This window comes from Patiria miniata, unplaced genomic scaffold, assembly GCF_015706575.1.
Source record: "Patiria miniata isolate m_02_andy unplaced genomic scaffold, ASM1570657v1 HiC_scaffold_5, whole genome shotgun sequence".
Taxonomy (NCBI): domain Eukaryota; kingdom Metazoa; phylum Echinodermata; class Asteroidea; order Valvatida; family Asterinidae; genus Patiria; species Patiria miniata.
In genome coordinates this window covers 33,102,768-33,122,998 of record NW_024037072.1, presented here as the reverse complement: position 1 = coordinate 33,122,998, position 20,231 = coordinate 33,102,768, and the positions used below count along the sequence as shown (strand labels likewise).

The window sequence follows — 20,231 nt, the reverse complement described above, 5'->3', positions numbered from 1 at the left end:
ACAGAATCTGACTCTGACTATGTACATTTGTACAAGGGGTTTACTGCTCAATCCAACAGACTCCAACAGGTTTATGATATACAATGTAGTTGGATCCTGTTGGATTTAGCAGGGTTAGGGATAAAATTGATTGTGACCGAGAAGATCTTTTAAAATTTCATTCTTGCTAGCAGGTTCAGACTCTGGCTGAATATCACTTCCAAATACACTGTGATTACGATTTATTTTTTTTTCATTTTAATTGACAATTTGAGGGTTTTTCATTTACCCTTCCACAATGTCCACAGTAAATTCATATTTTTCATGTTAATTTCATTCATTTACAATATTTACAATGGACTAATTGTTGCAGTGGTTTTGACTTTGTCGTCTACCCCTTTGAGGCAGTTCCAATTCAACATAGTCCAAACTATGGAGGGAGTTTAAGTTACATTCCCCGATCCAATTTTCAAGTTTTCATCCTTAAAAATAGATTCCTTTTCCAAATTGCTCTTTTTCTAGCAATTAAGTTATTCACTTTTGAATAAAATATTGAATTATTACTTTACATTAAAAATATATCACATAAAAAAAAAAGTTTTTTTCTCCCAAACTTTTTATTTTAGTTTCAATTTCTGAAGAATCCCCCTGATATTTTGTCTGGAATTAATTGATAATCACACAAGGATGATGGTATCAGCCCTGTTGTTAAAGAGCCCATGAAATGTATTTTTTTAAATGTAATTCTTAAAAACGCACCTTTGTGTCCCATTTAACCTTATTTTCAATTTTCATTTTGCCGTTTTCAAGGGTAGTTTGGTGCCTTTTTGGTTTTTATGCTAATCCAAATTTCCATATTCATGAGGAAAAGCGTGATGTCATATCAGGCAGAAATCTCAATGTTGCAATTGGTTTGTGCACAAAAAGTTGGCAAAATTTTGGATATTTCACTGTTGAAAGTTTTTTTTCCTTCGGTGATTTGTTGTTGTGTTAGTACATGGCAGTAAGCCAATGAGCAAACCTTTCTCATAAATGTTATCAATGAGCAGATTTTTGAGTTCACATTTGTACACAAAACCCTTAAACTGAACAGTGTCTCCCTGAACTGACAGCACGGCAACAGCGCCCTCAGTTGTCCAAAAAAGCATAGAAAATTTTAAATGTTTGAAGAAGTGCACTTTTGAATAAAAAAAACCAAAAAGGGATGTCAAATAGTTTTCATACATTTAAGAAGAGTAGAAAGTAGCACAAAATGTGTTTCTCAGAAAAATTCATTTCATATGAATGGACCCTTTAACTCTACCACCTGATGAGGATGTATGGTCACAGTTTCAGAAGTGAGGACATAGTATTAGTGGTGCATTGGAACAAAAGAGAAATCAAATTAGCCATCTGGGAAAGAAGAAAGAACAACCATCACTTAACAAAAAGGGGGGCTACATGTACGTTTAATTCTAACTCACACATGACATAGGAACTGGCCTTTCAGGATAAACCTTTATCATGCTGCCACCATTTCAGTCATGTTCCCTGTATCCAATAACAGTACTGAATGATAATGTTTTTGTGCAAAAAGGAACCAGACTATTTCTCCTTCCAGCCTCGCTTTGGTTACGTTGATTTGAGTGGAACTCCAAATCAAGATGGCCGCAACATGATAATGATCTATTCCTGACAAAGTCTGACAGTGTGGGATGCAATGTAGCAAGTCCAGTGCTTAGTTGCCTGGCCTACAATCTATTACTGTGCTGTCCACAGCAGTGTGAGAATTATGGAAGAGTTAAACGTACATGTCTGTGGGACATAAAATTGTTACATAAAATAAGTAGTCAACAACTGCTAATCCTCAGAGAGTGGGTGGCTAGTTATTGAACAATGTCTTTGCTGCTTCCTATGTGGCTAACACGGAGGTGAAATTACAGTTATCAATAAAAAGCAATGTTCAAGTTTACTATAGGCCTACCGGTATGTGTCTTCAGGTTTCTCTTCATGTGTTTTTCAGCATATTCGATTGTGTTCTCTTAACAGCTCAATTTTGGATGTTTTCAACCCAATGAAAATACGCATTTATTTGGGGTTGCTTTTACACTGTTAACATACAAAAGATACACATGAATTATTCTTGAACCACAAACAATTCGAAATTTGTTAAGGAATTATTCCATAAGTAAGCGTGAGTTGATTTTTTTCCGCTTAATGTCTCATTTAAAAAAGTGAATAACTTTTGTAATTTTTGCTTTAAACAAGTCAGGTGTGTTTACAAACACAAATGCCCCGCAACCGTGACTGTTCCCATGACATAACACCACTCTTTTAACATCAACTTACATGTACCTTGGTCACATGGAACATTTATTGACAGCATTAGTGTCTTCTGCAGATTTTATATGAATTAATCGCTAATCCCAATAATCTCAGAATAAATACAAGATTTCTATTGTTTTAGCCACTGTGAACTTGACCCTTGACCTTTTGGCCCCAAATGCAATAGGCTTCTTAGGATTGCCAAGAACAATCCACAAACCAAATTTGAAGTTCACATGTTAAGTATTTCTCAAGTTATCGCGCTGACAAGGTTTCTATTGTTTTAGCCACTGTGAACTTGACCTTTGGCCTTTTGGCCCCAAATGCAAAAGGCTTCTTAGGATTACCAAGAACAATCCACAAACCAAGTTCATATGTTAAGTATTTCTCAAGTTATCGCGCTGACAAGATTTATCCGGACACACACACACACCCACATACCCACACACCCACCCACACACCCACCCACACACCCACCCACGGAAGGACAAGGCGGAAACAGTATGCCCCTTCGGCTTCACCACGGGGCATAAAAATAGCTATACATTGGTGAAGGGCAAAACCTCATACTGTATTTACATGTACATCTTATGAATAGTTTCAATGCGGTACCTAATGCTACATCAGATTCGAACCAGCCAGCCAATTCTGGCAATTCTAAGACATACCGGTAAGCCGTCTGCACTAGAAAGCAGGAGGTCATGGGTTCGAGTCCCACCCGAGTGATTTTTCTTCTCACTTTCACTCGGGGTAACACACTGAGTATACAACGGTACAGTGTTTATGTGTCGGTGAAGGGCAAAACATTGTATTGAATTTACATCACCCCGACGCTAATTCCATGATCTGATGAACACATGTATTTCACCCCCACCAATTTACATTTATGTTTTGGACCACAAGCAGTAGACCTATCAACGTCTGCGAATTAGCCATGCCCCTTAGACAACCCTATGGAATTGTGTATGTTAAGTTTTGTTTGTCTCAAATTTTGCGCATTCTGCGTCCATTTGTATATCATGTAAATGGACAACATTTCACAAGCTGCGTTGGCACGATTCTACCGCAATAGGTTAATCGATCTAGCCTAAATGTTGTGACCTTAAGGGGGACATTTAAATGTCTTCTTAATCTACTTTGCCCCCATTAGGTTTAACTTTAAAAAATGTCCCTGTAAAGGAACATTTATATGTACATGTATATACATTTTACATGTGTCTTTTTACAATGGAAGAGTCTTGACGGGTTACATGGGTACATGTAACTGCCTTTGCTTTTCTCACAAAAAGGGTCTTCACATTAAACACTGTGTAGAAGTGTAACACTAACTTATTGATAAAGACGAACCAAAACCTAATTCAAGTAAAATGCACATTCTGCTTCAAATTGTTACAAGGAGTTCTTTTAAAATAAATGTACATGTGTATGACTGTTCTCTTCCGCTGGTGCATGTACACGTACTGGTAGCCGGTTTCCAGTAAAGTTGCTGTTTTAGTTTCTTCGCGTGAAAATTACTTGGCATTCCATTTGCACGAATAATGAACAACCTTTTAGACTATTTTACAGGTTTAAAACTGTTCATCTACATGAATTGATCAGTGATTTTCCACATTGCTCCCCTTACATGGATGGCTGGCACTCATCAGTTACCAGAGAACATTGTTCTGGACAACTCTCAAATCTTTGACTCCCATCTGGTTCTGAATGTGCATACTGCTGCCCTTGTGCTGATGGCTCGGTGCCAGTCAGTCCAGGACATTCTACGAGTGACTGCTGGCTCTCTGTTTGTTCGGGATGTACACACTGCTCCCCTTGCATGGATGGCTTACACTCATCAGTCACCACAGAACATTGTTCTTGACAACTTTCAAACGATTGACTCCCTTCTGGTTCTGGATGTGCATACTGTTCCCCTTGTGCTGATTGCTCCGTGCCAGTCAGCCCAGGACATTGTTCCTGAGTTGCAGGTTGCTGCTGGCTCTCTGCTGGTTCTGGATGTACACACTGTTCCCCTTGCATGGATGGCTTGCAGTCAGTCAGACTACAGCAATGTTCCACATGAGAACTTGCAAGCGCTGGGGTCCCTGATGGTTCTGCATGCACCTCTACACACACTTGAACATGCTGCTGACTGTGCCTTACTGTTGCCTTGCTGCTGCTTTGTCTGGAACAGTGTCCTCGACAGCTGTCCAGTGACTGCTGACTCTCTGTGTGTTGGGCATGCCCTTGGCTTGGTGGCTTGCGGCTGCTTGGCCTGGCAGCACGGTGCTCTTGGTCACTTTCTACCTTTGGAATCACACGAAGCTCAATCTGCTTTCCTGGCTGCGACGGTCGGCTGGGTTTCCATCTTGGGCAGCAACGACAGCACAGTTTGAGGAATGAAAAAGCCTGGACGACAGCTTCACGATAGTCAGCACCTGTGGCACTGTAGACTAGGGAATTGATTGAGCTATTGATGAGTCGCAAGATCTCTGCACATACCACTATGATATGAACTTTTTTCCCTAGTTCTGCACTTGCAACAGCATCGGCAGGCCAAGAATAATTTGTTGCAGGAAACTCTACGGTACCAATAATATGAGCAGCAATGTCCAGTGAGTTCAGAATGAAGAAAAGTGCAGTATTGATAACAATCATTCGGAGGACCTTGCCTGCTCGCTTTGGACTGTTTGGCATGGAGGTTGATTGCTTGCGCACTTTCACCACTACATAGATGTACAAAACAATGGTTACTATTGAACAGACAGGGCGGCTAATGAAATGATACCAAAAGATGATGTCAGTGGAGATAGGCTCTGGTATGAATACTAGAATCACACCAACAATAATTGTTGGCACCCAGAGTCCTGCTGATATCTTTGCTGCTCGAGATTTAGAGGCCTTTTCTTTGAATTTCAGAGGATTGCGTACTGCAGAGAATCTCTCAGCTGCTATGGTAACCACAAAGAAATTAGAAACTGATAGGAACGTGTGCCGCACACTGACGAAAGCTGCTTGGCCTAGTACCGGTATGTTGTACTCTATAGGTGAAAACAATGCAAATATAAAGTCAGTCAGAAGGTAGAGCGAGTCAGCCACAGCCAGATTGGATAAGTAGATGTTGATGATCGTACGCATGGACTTCACTCGAATGACTGTGTAGAGAAAGACCAAGTTCAAGAAGAGGCCGATTGGTGCAATAATTTCTGTAATGAGAGCCTTTATGTGGTCAGTTTTATCTGTACTGCTTATAAAGTCCCTCCAGACCCTCCCTGTTGATGAAGAGGAGCTGTCTTGGAAAACGAAAATGAAGTCATCACCCATAGTTCATGTACATATTGTAGAATTCACATGTATTTCCATGTGTTAACATTGTGCTCAGGTGCATCAAAGAGTGGTCTGCCCTATCACAAGATCACTCCAGTTTTATACTGCAGTGTTACATCAACAAGGAGTGTAAGACCTTGAGAAATCTGTAGTTGAAACTAAAACCTTCTTCACTTTTCCATCTAATTGTGTCCTTGTTTCTGTAAGACCAAGTAAAAAGAAAAACCTATTTTTTGTGTCCGCCCACTTGTTTTTTTTCGCACCCGCCTCCTTTTAAAATAAAGATCATACATTTGCACCATTTTTTTTTTTTGGTTCTAGCAAAAGTGTAGCACTGTGTATGCAAGGTCACTATCTGGTAGAAAGGGTGATGGCTCCTTTGAACAAAAATATCAGCGAAAGAGTTGGGAAAATGGAAGAATCCATCCGCCATTTTGGAAAATTCGCCATCTTGAGGGGAAAAAAAAAGGGCCACCTTTGAACGAGAAACATTTTTACTTGCCCTAAGCTACTGAAGTGCAACTTTTCCTTCTATTGTTTTGATAAAATAAAATAAAATCACGCAACAGGGTTTCACAATTGACATTGGATTTGAGAAATGTTTTCGTGGGGTTTTGATTTTTGTTTCATTTATCAAATGTCCACATTCACACAAGTAAGATTGTTGGATTGTTCTCTGTATGTTGTGTTGTCCTTCAGTGTGTTTTGTTTATACTCGAGGGTGCTTTCGGTATTTCATTTCAAAAAGTACAAGTGTCTTGGAAGGCACAACGTAGTTACTGAAAGTGCATTTGGGGTCAAATGCAACAACTCCTCTAACCCCTAAGGGTTCCTCAGGACTACCCTGCTAAATCCAACAGAGTCCAACAGTTACTTCCTGCTCAATCCAACCGAATCCAACTGTGCCTAATTTTCAGTTGTCTGCTGGATCCAACAGAGTCCACCTTGACGTTATTTATCAGTACCCAACAGAATCTGACTCTGACTATGTACATTTGTACAAGGGGTTTACTGCTCAATCCAACAGACTCCAACAGGTTTATGATATAGTTGGATCCTGTTGGATTTAGCAGGGTTAGGGATAAAATTGATTGTGACCGACAATTTTTGACCAAGAAGATCTTTTAAAATTTCATTCTTGCTGCCAGGTTCAGACTCTGGCTGATTAAATGAATAGCCTATCACTTCAAACTACTCAATGATTAAGATTCTTTTTTCATTTTAATTGTAAATTTGAGGGTTTTTTTTTATTTACCCTTCCACCATGTCCACAGTAAATTCATATTTTTCATGTTAATTTCATTCATTTACAATATTTACATGTACAATGGACTAATTGTTGCAGTGGTTTTTCTCTTTGTCGTCTACCCCTTTGAGGCAATTCCAATTCAACATAGTCCAAACTACGGAGGGAGTTTAAGTTGCATTCCCAATTCTATTTGAGTTTTCATCCTTAAAAATAGATTCCTTTTCCAAATTGCTCCTTTTTTTTAGCAATTAAGTTATTCACTTTTGAATAAAATATCGCCAAACAACATTAGCTCATGTTTAGTTATCAAATTATTACTTTACATTAAAATACATCACATAAAAAAAACGTTTTTTTCTCCCCAAATTTTTATTTTAGTTTCAATTGCTGAAGAATCCCCCTGATATTTTGACTGGAATTAATTGATAATCACACACGGATGATGGCATCAGCCCTTTTGTGAAAGGGCCCATGAAATGTAATTTTTTTAATGTAATTCTTGAAAATGCACCTTTGTGTCCCATTTTACCTTATTTGCAATTTTCATTTTGCCGTTTTCAAGGGTATTTTGGTGCCTTTTTGGTTTTTATGCTAATGTAAATTTCCATATTCATGAGCAAAAGCGTGATGTCATATCAGGCAGAAACCTCAATGTTGCAATTGGTTTGTGCACAAAAAGTTGCCAGAATTTTGGATATTTCGCTGTTGAAAATTATCTTTTCTTCGGTGATTCCTTGTTGTGTTAGTACATGGCAGTAAGCCATTGATCAAACCTTTCTCATAAATGTTATCAATGAGCAGATTTTTGAGTTCACATTTGTACACAAAACCCTTAAACTGAACAGTATCTCCCTGAAATGACAGCACGGCAACAGCGCCCTCAGTTGTCCAAAAAAGCATAGAAAAAATTAAATGTTTGAAGAAGTGCACTTTTGAAAATAAAATAAACCAAAAAGGGATGTCAAATAGTTTTCGTACATTTAAGAAGAGTAGAAAGTAGCGCAAAATGTGTTTCTCAGACAAATTCATTTCATATGAATGGACCCTTTAACTCTACCACCTGATGAGGATGTATGGTCACAGTTTCAGAAGTGAGGACATAGTATTAGTGGAGCATTGGAACAAAAAAGAGAAATCATAGAAGCCATCTGGGAAAAAAGAAGAACAACCACTGCTTAACAAAAAGGGGGGGCTACATGAACATGTACGCTTAATTCTAACTCACACATGACATAGGACCTGGCCTTTCAGGATAAACCTTTATCATGCTGCCACCATTTCAGTCATGTTCCCTGTATCCAATAACAGTACTGAATGATAATGTTTTTTGTGCAAAAAGGAACCAGACTATTTTTCCTTCCAGCCTCGCTTTGGTTACGTTGATTTGAATGGGAACAAATCAAGATGGCCGCAACATGATAATGGTCTATTCCCGACAAAGTCTGACAGTGTGGGATGCAATGTAGCAAGTCCAGTGCTTAGTTGCCTGGCCTACAATCTATTACTGTGCTGTCCACAGCAGTGTGAGAATTATGGAAGAGTTAAACGTACATGTCTGTGGGACATAAAATTGTTACATAAAATAAGCAGTCAACAACTGCTAATCCTGAGAGAATGGGTGGCTAGTTATTGAACAATGTCTTTGCTGCTTCCTATGTGGCTAACACAGGGGGTGAAATTACAGTTATCAATAAAAAACAATGTTAAAGTTTACTATAGGCCTACCGGTATGTGTCTTCAGGTTTCTCTTCAGTGTTTTTCAGCATATTCAATTGTGTTCTCTTAACAGCTCAATTTTGGATGTTTTCAACCCAATGAAAATACACATTTATTTGGGGTTGCTTTTACACTGTTAACATACAAAAGATACACATGAATTATTCTTGAACCACAAATAATTCGAAATTTGTTAAGGAATTATTCCATAAGTAAGCGTGAGTTGATTTTTTTCCGCTTAATGTCTCATTAATAAAAGTGAATAACTTGTGTAATTTTTGCTTTAAAAAATAGCTATACATTGGTGAAGGGCAAAACCTCATACTGTTACATGTACATCTTATGAATAGTTTCAATGCGGTACCGAATGCTACATCAGATTCGAACCAGCCAGCCAATTCTGGCAATTCTAAGACATACCGGTAAGCCGTCTGCACTAGAAAGCAGGAGGTCGTGGGTTCGAGTCCCACCCGAGTGATTTTTTTTTCTCACTTTCACTCGGGGGTAACACACTAAGTATACAACTGTACAGTGTTTATGCGTCGGTGAAGGAAAAAACCTTGTATTGAATTTACATCATCCCGACGCTAATTCCATGATCTGATGAATTCACCCCCACCAATTTACATTTTTGTTTTGGACCACAACTAGAAGAATATAACATTATTGTAGCAATAATTTCACATGCCATGTCCAGTGAGTTCAGAATGAAGAAAAATGCAGTATTGGTTATAATCATTCGGAGGACTTTGCCTGCTCGCTTGGGATGGTTTGGCAACAGGACTGATTGCTTGCGTACTTTCACCACTACATAGATGTAAAAAACAATGGTTGCTATTAAACAGACAATGTTGCCAATGGAAGGAATCCAAAAGATGATGTGGGTGTAGACAGGCCTTGGTATGAATACTAGAATCACACCAACAATAATTGTTGGCACCCAGAGTCCTGCTGATATCTTTGCTGCTCGAGATTTAGAGGCTTTTTCTTTGAATTTCAGAGGATTGCGTACTGCGGAGAATCTCTCAGCTGCTATGGTAACCACAAAGAAATTAGAAACTGATAGGAATGTGTTCCGCACACTTAGGATGGCTGTTTGTGCTAGTAACGGTGTGTTGTACTCTGTAATAGGTAAAAACAATACAAATATCAAGTCAGTCATAAGGAAGAGCGAGTCAGCCACAGCCAGATTGGATAAGTAGATGTTGATGATCGTACGCATGGACTTCACTCGAATGATTGTGAAGAGAAAGACTAAGTTCAAGAAGAGGCCGATTGGTGCAATGATTTTTGTAATGAGGTGCAGTATTTGTTCAGTTTCATCTATACTGCTCATAAAGTCACTCCAGACCCTCCCTGCCGATGAAGAAGAGCTGTTTTGGAAAACAAAAATGTAGTCATCACCCATAGTTCATGTACATATCGTAGAATTCACATGTATTTCCATGTGTTAACATTGTGCTCAGCACATCAAAGCGTGGTCTGCCCTATCACAAGATCACTCCAGTTTTATACTCCCGTGTTACATCAACAAGGAGTGTAAGACCTTGAGAAATCTGTAGTTGAAACCAAAAAAGGTCTTCACATTTCCATCTCATATTTTCCTTGTTTCTGTAAGACCAAGTAAAAAGAAAACCTATTTCTTGTGCCCGCCCGCTTGCTTTTTTGCTTAGCAAAAGTGTAGCATTGTACGCAAAGTCACTATTTGGTAGAAAGGGTGATGGCTCCTTTGAACAAAAATATCAGCGAAAGAGTTGAGAAAATGGAAGAATCCATCCGCCATCTTGGAAAATCCGCTGTCTTGGAAAATCCTCCATCTTGAGGGGGAAAAAAGAGCCACCTTCTTTTCTTTCAATAAGTCTGAGCGAACACATTTTCACTTGCCCTAAGCTACCGAAGTGCAACTTTTGCTTCTATTGTTTTGACAGCACTGTAATAAAATCATACAACAGAGTTTCACAATTGACGTTGGATTTGAGAAATATTTTCATGGGGTTTTGATTTTTGTTTCATTTATCAAATGTCCACATTCACACAAATAAGATTGTTGGATTGTTCTCTGTGTGTTGTGTTATTGTTTTGACAGCACTGTAATAAAATCATACAACACAGTTTCACAATTGACTTTGGATTTGAGAAATATTTTCGTAGGGTTTTGTTTTCTGTTGAGCACGATAGTACTGGGAAACTATTGAGAGGTTAGGTGGCTTCCCTTTCTCCGTTATTTTCTTTCACCTTCAAATTGAAAATGTTTGGACTGCCTTCTCTCTTCGAGCTTACCAGTTAATGAACAAACATGTATATAAATACCTAAGACAGTTTACCCATTCCTATTGGTCGAGAACCCGTCACATGGCTGGTCTTAAACAGATGATAAAGACATGGCTAGCTGGTCTAAAACACTTTCCAGTGTCACATGAAATTTGGACTCCTAAAAATCCAGTGCCTCTTACCGTTTTATTGGTTGAACGTTCACAATCGTCACGTAGGCATGCGCAATACTACCAGTAAAGTCAATATTTTTTAGTCCTAAATTCACAATGCAGCGGCCCAGGTGCATCCCGCGCGACATCGCGCAGTACGCACGACGCGCGCACCAATCTCCATAAGAGGCTCGGGTAATTGTCAGCACCCAGACTCCGAACGGTCTTTAACAGAGTGATTAAAACCTCTGAAGCACTCATTTATTCCCTTATTAATGGACTTATTAACCCTAACCGCCCTGAATCCTCCAAAATCCTTTTTGCAAATTGGAGGAATTTGCAGGATTGAGGTTACATGCTATTTTTCCATGAGGCCAATTGGAGGATTTTTGCAGGATTGAGGCTACTTCCTAGCAAAAAAAGGCCTAGGGAGTTAATAGTTTGGTGACCAAAAAATAATGGAAACAAATTGAAGCATGGACCTACCACTACTTGGTGCAGACCCCACGAGATGGCCTGCTCGTTTGGTGAGGAGTCATTCAGGTAAGTCTGTAGTGGAATGACCTGCTCCGTCACAGCGTATATGATAGTGTCCGTCTGCAGATAATAAGGATGTATAGAACATTACAGATGATGATGGACTCAGTGCACAAGTACATGGGCAGTTCCCCGCCAAATTGACAAAACCATCAACATTTCAAATTTGTTTTTCACTTTTATTGGTGAGGCAGATACCTAAAGTTCATGAATATGTATTGATACCATCTGAATTAACCCTAACCTTCCCAAATCCTCCAAAATCCTCTTTGCAAAATGGAGGATTTTGCAGGATTGAGGCTATATGGCAAAAAATGTGTGGCTGATTTTGGAGGATGCACTGTGTCAAGGTCTTGGGCCGGACCTTGTGTTGTTTATGCTCAGCCACACATGAATTTAGGCCTAGATTATACTTGGAATCCTCCGCACTGCTCCAGGATGTCACTGGCTCTGCCTCAACATGTTGACAGTGATCGCTGGAGAATTTTCCAGGATGTAGGCTGTATGCAATTTTTTATTGGATGATTTTGCAGGATTGATGCTGCATCTTAGCAAAATGGCCAGGGGTTAGGATTCATTCTTTTTCAAGCTTTTAAATAAATATGTGCTATTAAATGAAAATAAAGAATATTTGAATATTTAAACATCCACCGAATATCCAAACAGCATTTGTTCCATTCAAACATTAAAAAAATTGGAGCGATATTGAGGGGATGATAAAAAAGTCCAGGAAGTTGCGTGGTTTTAGTATGTTTAGTCCAATGCCACACTTTTGTCGAAAGCCATTTATTACACACATGATTGAGGAGCTTCTGTGGGGATTATTAGCTGAAATTTCTTCGTGAAATCGGACAAAACCTACCATTCTGGTACTTTAGAAAAATATGAACGGATGATGTACAGTTCTGTATCTTATTTTTAATTAGCTCGTTGTCAATTGTTTACAAAGTCTGGTACGCGCAGTTTTATCCTGTTCGGCAGCTTATTTAGGTTCAGGCCCGTCGCCAAGAGGGCCGCCCCCCCCCCTCCCTGACGAGCAACTGGCCCCCCTATCTGCAAAAACCTTAAGCGTAAACACTATATATATATTTTTTCTTGTGGTGTGCCCCCCCCCCCCCCCCCCCCGCTAGTTTGTAATGTGCCCCCCCCCCCCCCCCCCCCCATGCCCAGAGCTGGCGACGGGGCTGTTTAGGCTGGGTAATAACCTACATGTATATGAGACAAGTTGATTTACCCGATCATAGATCAGGTAGGGCGTAGTGTTGGGGATGGAAATGTGGGGAGTTAAATGTAAATGGGGGATATAGTTGGGAGACATGCAGTTATAGAAAAGCAATTTCTGTGGTGTGATCTGAGGCAATTTCTGACCACTAAAACCAATTTGAGCAAAAGATCATCTTTTAAAGTTTTGAGTTTGGAGTAATTGAATCAGCTACATGTATTCTGAGCAATAGAATCATTATTGCAGGCTACAATATTTTTATTCGGGGAAGAAAAAGTGGGGGGGGGGGGACCAAACAATGCCCCCCGCCTCAAAATGTGTGTGTTGGGGGGTGGTCCGTACGGGAAAATCAGGACGACCCGAAGTGTCCGACCCTGCGGAAGACACCCTCCGCATTTTTCCACGGACGTGGAGCAATTTTGGCGCCGCGGGAGCCCGCGGTCTCGGATCCTTTCATGAGCAAACATCGTCTCGGAGGCCGAGTTAAACTCTCTCTTATATATATAGATATGGCACAATACAGGGCGCTGTTTGATTTGGGTAAAGTATTTTTGTAATTTACCCAAACTAAATAGCGCCCTCCTATTGTGTCGGCCATATCTCAAATAGGCTAATGTAAAACTTGATCGGCCCATTTCAAAAATTGGACTATTCGATCAAGTCTAACTTACTTACTAAAATATTGGAAAATGCTCAGCACTACGTACAGTGCACTCCACTAGCAGCCCATTTTCACCACATGAGGTCTCTGAGGCTGAGGGTAAAAGATCTGACCCATTTGAAGAACTACGAAGAGTAATCTTCTAACGTCCCTGAAAAATGCTACGTATATTACCTCCAAGCCGTCCAAATATTGCAGGAAATTTGGGTGCCTGATGGTCTTCAGTCTCTTGTGCGCTGTCTTGCCTCGCTCGATTGCCGCACTGGAGCTGTTCTTGGCATCCAGGACAAATATCGACACTGGATGTCCATCCGCCTAAAAGAAAACACAATAAATGTTGGTGGTGTGGTCCCCATAACCCAATAGACCCCTCTCAAATGACATCACTGCCTACAGATTATCAAGTGCATCGGCATTTTGGGAGTCAAATTTTCATGATGCTCATTGGCTGTGCCGTACATGCTTTTCAAACAATACGCACGCGTGTTTAGAAGATTTTTGCACACACGTACATGTACATGTACCTGATGGCGTTGAATAAGCATTTGTAATTTGCGTAGGCAAGGTAGCTGTCTGTGAGAGAGGTCAATTACATGACTCATATGTGCTGGGGGCAATCAATGAATCTGCGCTAATGTCCAGTGGTGCCCGTTCTGTCAATCATTTCAAAGATGTTTTGTATGCTTCAACTTTTTACTGAACGGCGACTGTTTCCTGAACGCGTGCAGCCAGCACATATCGCATACATGTGCAGGCTGTGCCGTTCAGGAAACAGTCGCCGGTGTACGCGTGCACACACGATGTGCCCGATTGTGAATGCGGGCGTGCGCTTGGCTGGCGCGTCGTACGTCATCAGTTTAACCTCACAATTTGAATGAATCGTACGCAACAACATTCAAGATGGCTTTTACCGGCACGGCAGTTTGGCGAGGCTCGGTTTCCGAATTGAAAGTGAAAGTTCTCTTTTCTTCTCTAAGGTACATGTATGTGAAATTACCTACCACCATTTGTATTTCAAATTCCCACTGAAGCCTACAGGGGCACATAAGGCAGTTTGAAGACTGTTTTTGTAGTGAAATATAACGATTTTGATTGGGGGTACGAGTGAAAATGGTCAAAACACGTTAACCATTAATGGTAACCATATACGGCCACGTACCTAGGACTCTACTATCGCCCGACCATGTCCAAATGTTAAAAAAGCGATCCGTAGAGTCCTAGTTACTCGGACTAGCACATTACGTGAGTATGTCATGAGGTAGGCCTACTGAGTTCAGGGGCAAACTGTGCAGTGGCTCTGCGGGAAATGTCTGTGTTTTGATGGACGTTTTTGTACTTAAATTAGTGGTTTGTGCTGCAAACAATTTTGTGGGGTTCTGTGTCTATGAGGCTCCGCTCAAGCGGAGCATCATACATGTACATGTAGTTCTAGGAGTGTTACGGAGGTAGTCCAGTAAATTGGCCACACTTACCGTACACACATGTACATGTATGTTACTTGTTAGGCCTATGGGGCTAAGTCACTCCCAGATTCATGTCTTATCATCATTTTTGCAATGACTGACCTTCATTGAGATGATGTAGCTTGAGTAACTCCAGCTTTAATGCCTATCGCATTAGCGCTGGAGTCACAACTACATTAAAAGTACCGGGTCGTAAGAGTCCCGAAATCCCGGACTCTGTATCCCCAGTGCATTACAAAAACGGTCCATTTTCCCTATATTATCCCGACCAAGATTCAATAATTCATACCTCATACGATGCAATAGACATTCACGAAGCTAGTAATCGACTTCAAACAGAACAATGAAGAATAAAATATGAAATTTTGCGATGATTTTGGTGGCGATTCTCAAGAAACCATGTGAAAACGTCGCGCGACACTATTCTGCCGACTGCCGTTGACCCAAAAAAACAAAACATTGGCAAATAAAAACATCAGATTTACCTCAAAACAGCCTCCAAATTACTAGATACGCCACCTGAGGTACAAGGAGAGATCGATGATTAAAATCAAGGTACTAAAGTTTGCTAACGAGTCGGATGAAAAGTGAAATTTCCCGTTCAATTCCGAGAGCTCCTCTCGTGAGCGATCGTTCAATTTCCGACTCGTGTTTGAAAGACGCGATGTAACCATACGTCCCCAGCGTTCATTCAGTGGTCTCAGCGCAATTCCGGTAACGAGCGCGATGCATCTATTATGATAATGGTAGACTGGATCTCGTTTGTACAGGCAAGTGCATTCGAACTGTGATACGGAGTCGGGAACTAGGGCAGCTATCAGCGGAAACATCGAAAACCAATTCAAGCTAGTTCCTGACTCCGTATCATCGTTTGAAATGCACTTGTACAAACGAGATCCAGTCTACTCATTATCATATTCGATGCATCACGCTCGTTACCAGAATTGCACTGAGACCACTGAATGAACGCTGGGCACGTACGGTTACATCGCGTCGTTCAAACACGAGTCGGAATTTAACGATCGATCGCGAGGGGAGCTCTCGGAATTGAACGGGAAATTTCACTTTTCATCCGACTCGTAAGCAAACTTTAGTACCTCGATTTTAATCATCTATCTCTCCTTGTACCTCAGGCAGGGTTGGCGATTTTTTTGATTTTTTTTTAAAAATCAAAAAAATCGGATTTATTTGATTTAAATCAGATTTTTTGGATTTAAATCAGATTTTTTTTATTTTTTTTAACTTTCAAAATATTGATACGTCTAAACATGTGTCTAAATCTCCCCATGCACCCTCACACCCATCACAAAGAAGTTTACAGGTTCCTATAATACCCATCATCCACAAAACTCAATAAAATGATAAATGCTTTTGAAAAAAAATTGTATTGAATCAGTGATTTAAAAATATCACATGATTTTTTCTGTACATTAGCCCTAACTCCCTAGGGGGTTTACAAAATCGTATTGAAATTGGAGGATTCAGGACTCGATGGTACATTAATCAATACTGAAGACAATTTAAAGGTTCGTTGCTTGATTGATACAGCTGAGATACGCTGTGTGTGGATACGAATGAAAACTTGATTTATGGTACCTGTACATGGTATACAAAAAATATACACAAATGTACGACAGTTCTCCATGGGCATGTTGATTTCATTAAGATGCTTCTAATTTCAAAACCAGCGGCACTGATCCTTGTGTAACCTATAGTGTTTGATTGATGGTCCATGGTGGAGAACAGAAATCAGGCCTTGCACCTTTAAAGCTATAGTCCATCATTTGCAGCCATCCGAAAAGTCACTGGCGTAATTACTGTTGAAAAACAAACTTGGTTGAAAGATAGTAAGGGAACTAAACTTCCTGTGAAATTATTTTTTTCTGGGAAGCTGTCATTTTGAAGTAATCAACGAAAGAAGGCATTTCCAACGGTGATTCTTAAGAAGCACCGTAGGAAAATTTAAATTAGTAGTTCGTTTTGTTATTTGGCGCAGCGCACACAAGTATTGGAACGCACACACGCGCACGCGGTTGTTATAATTCGTCGGATCAGTGCGCTACGTCGCGTATAGCTGCAATTCAAAACAATTCAAAACATGATTCAGTAACTTTTGATTTGAAATTGAGATCTTAGAATGTTGTTTTTCTCGGAATGTACAGCTGAAGCTTAGCTGAAACTTCATCAGGTTAGTTGCTCAGTATCCTTCATTAGATTTTGAACACTTTTGTTGCTTCAAACGAACAAAATGCACAAATTACAAATGATGGACTATAGCTTTAAAAGGTTTGATATAAATCTCAATCTAAATTTTGTAGGGAGAAACGTTAGGCTATCAATTGGGACTTTTAATATACCTTATGATGGTTCATATAAGCCTAAACCAGCACAGTTAATTCACAATATTACTGTAAACAGATCAAGGAATGATTAAAGGTAGAGTCCATCATTTGTAATTTGTGCATTTTGTTCGTTTGAAGCAACAAAAGAGTTCAAAATCTAATGAAGGATACTGAGCAACTAACCTGATGAAGTTTCAGCTAAGCTTCAGCTGTACATTCCGAGAAAAACAGCATTCTAAGATCTCAATTTCAAATCAAAAGTTGCTGAATCATGTTTTGAATTGCAACTATACGCGACGTCGCGCACTGATCCGACGAATTATAACAACCGCACGCGCGTGTGCGTCGTTCGAATACTTGTGCGCGCTGCGCTGAATAACAAAACGAACTACTAATTTAAATTTTCCTACGGTGCTTCTTAAGAATCACCGTTGGAAATGCCTTCTTTCGTTGATTACTTCAAAATGACAGCTTCCCAGAAAGAATAATTTCACAGGGAGTTTAGTCTCCTTACTATCTTTCAACCAAGTTAGTTTTTCAACAATAATTACGCCAGTTACTTTTCGGATGGCTGCAAATGATGGACTCTACCTTTAAAGCAAAAGTGAGTGTGCTCTTTTTAAACTTTTAAACTCAGATCTTGACTTAAATCAAAACAACGTTTTTGTGTAATTATGCAAAACCTAAATTGAGTCGATGGTGATGATGTAGGGGTGTTTGAATGTGTTAACAACATCTTACACTTTGTCATTAAGTGGAATCAGTTGATTTAAATGATTAAAATGACCCTCAATCAATTGATTTTGCCAAAAATAAGACTTTTACAAAAAAGTGATTTAAATCAGTGATTTTTATTAATCATTTGATTTTAAATCGCGATTTAAATCTGTGATTTAAATCAACGTGATTTAAATCAGCCAACCCTGAGTGGCGTATCTAGTAATTTGGAGGCTGTTTTGAGGTAAATCTGATGTTTTTATTTGCCAATGTGTTATTTTATTGGTCAACGGATGTCAGCAGGATAGTGTCGCGCGACGTTTTCTCATGGTTTCTTGAGAATCGCCACCAAACTCATCGAAAAATTTCATATTTTAGTCTTCATTGCTCTGTTTGAAGTTGATTACTAGCTTCGTGAATGTCTGTTGCATCGTACGAGGTATGAATTATTGAATCTGAATCGGGATAATATAGGGAAAATGGACCGTTTTTGTAATGCACTGGGGATACAGAGTCCGGGATTTCGGGACTCTTACGACCCGGTACTTTTAACGTAGTTGTGACTCCAGCTCTAATGCTATAGCCATTAGAGCTGGAGTTACTCAAGCTAGAGATGATATATGAAAAAAAAAGTGGCGTCAGGTTGCAACATTTTTTTCATATACTGGCCTGCAACAGGCTAAGGAGTAAGGTTGAACTTGAATATTATTAATATTAAATTACGCAGTGGCTATCGTTACGGCAGCCGTAACGCATTTCCCATTTTCTATTGTTACGGTAGTAAGGCCACGAGAATGAAAGTTATAGATTTGTGTCCGGACTTTTTTGAAAACACACGAGGCTTTTTTCATTATTCATTATTCATTATTTTTTATTGACCATGGTGTTTTACATAATACAAGCAGCGGCATAGCCAGAGTTTTCACATATACCCATATACTATATGTATATTGATGATACACCCATGCTGCACCCATGTAATGTAGTATATTTACACAACCATAGTAGGCCTATAGTATATTGTACTATGTGAACAGGTGTTTACACACAGGTTTTTTTTAAAGAAAAAATGTGAATCTAAAAATGAATTATCCAGGAATGTCAACAAATGAAACAGCTCAGAGCCTCATGTAGATCGTGGTACCATATCACTGATTTCGTGACTAGGCCTAATGCCTCTTCTGTATCTGCGGCTCAAGGCAGTCCTCGCATTGCGGGTAGGTATCACCGTCATCCAGACGAGAACAATGCATGGTATCAACGCACGCGCACGCGTGCGTGTGGAGACATTGCGAGAATCCGATGTGCCCATTGGTTACTCCTAGAACTATGATGCTCCGCATGATGCTCCGCTCACGCGGAGCATCATAGTTCTAGGAGTACCCATTGGTCGGTGCGGTTGGAGCGATTTGACCTGTGACCCCGACGACGCCGCGACACTGGCAAAGCGATGATACTGTTTTCATAGCTGCATTTACGTGATAAATAGATCGTCTTTCCGCTGTGCGCGATTTGGAAAGTTTATATTTTTTTATAATGAAATTTTTTGTAATAATGAAATTTTTTGTAATAATGAAATTTTTTGAAATAATGAAAATGTTCGTGCGGTAGCTTTTCAGGCATGCGGGCGGTGGACGCAAATCTATAACTTTCATTCTCGTGGCCTAATACTAGTATTCAACTTTAATAAAAACATATAAAAGAAGAATATATAAAATTAGAAGGAAAAATGTTAAATTTGAACGTTATGAAATTCGGACTTTATTTCCCTTTTAAAAAAATCCTCCAAAGCCTCAGGTTAGAAAAGGAAAAAAATTCGAGTGCAAAACCATGAAAACCGAAATGCAAACCCGCAACCTCGCGATGCAAAATCCTACCTTCTATCGACTGAGCTGTCGCACTGCTTGCTAAAACGCGGGGAAACAAATAATTATATACCTGCGTGCGTATCAAAAAAGTATCGAAGAGGGCGCTAAACAACGGCTGCCGTAACGATAGCCACTTCGATTAAATTAACGTCTGACGTGTACTTGTCCGGAATATGGGCAACCAAGAACTCTAACCTTTTTCTTCCCGTGGTGCACACTCCATACAGACTTATCTTCAAGTCCTTCGATTTTTTCCCCGATCTCATAAGGGAAGCTGCTTGCTGGATCTCTTGAGAAAAATGACCACATTTTATCTTAATAAAAGCATTAAACCATTTTATGTCAATCGCCAACGTGTAAAAACTTCAAACTCCAACCAAGTGCAACTTTCAGAAATGGTAACCGGGCGCATATGTTATCGCGTACAAAATTATTTGTTTCGAA

General features: G+C 39.8%; 1 protein-coding gene across 1 annotated transcript in view; it reads right to left on the bottom strand.

Moving 5' to 3' along the window:
- LOC119740793 (N-terminal kinase-like protein) overlaps positions 1-20,206 on the bottom strand; it is a 47,171-nt gene extending 26,965 nt beyond the window's left edge. Inside the window, exons 1-3 of the mRNA XM_038216219.1 lie at positions 19,983-20,206; positions 13,572-13,712; positions 11,464-11,574 (exon numbers count right to left, since the gene is read on the bottom strand). Coding sequence (XP_038072147.1) covers positions 11,464-11,574; positions 13,572-13,712; positions 19,983-20,096 — 366 coding nt within the window. The 5' untranslated portion in view covers positions 20,097-20,206. The remainder of the gene's footprint in view (positions 1-11,463; positions 11,575-13,571; positions 13,713-19,982) is intronic.
- Between the last annotated feature and the right edge of the window lie 25 nt (positions 20,207-20,231).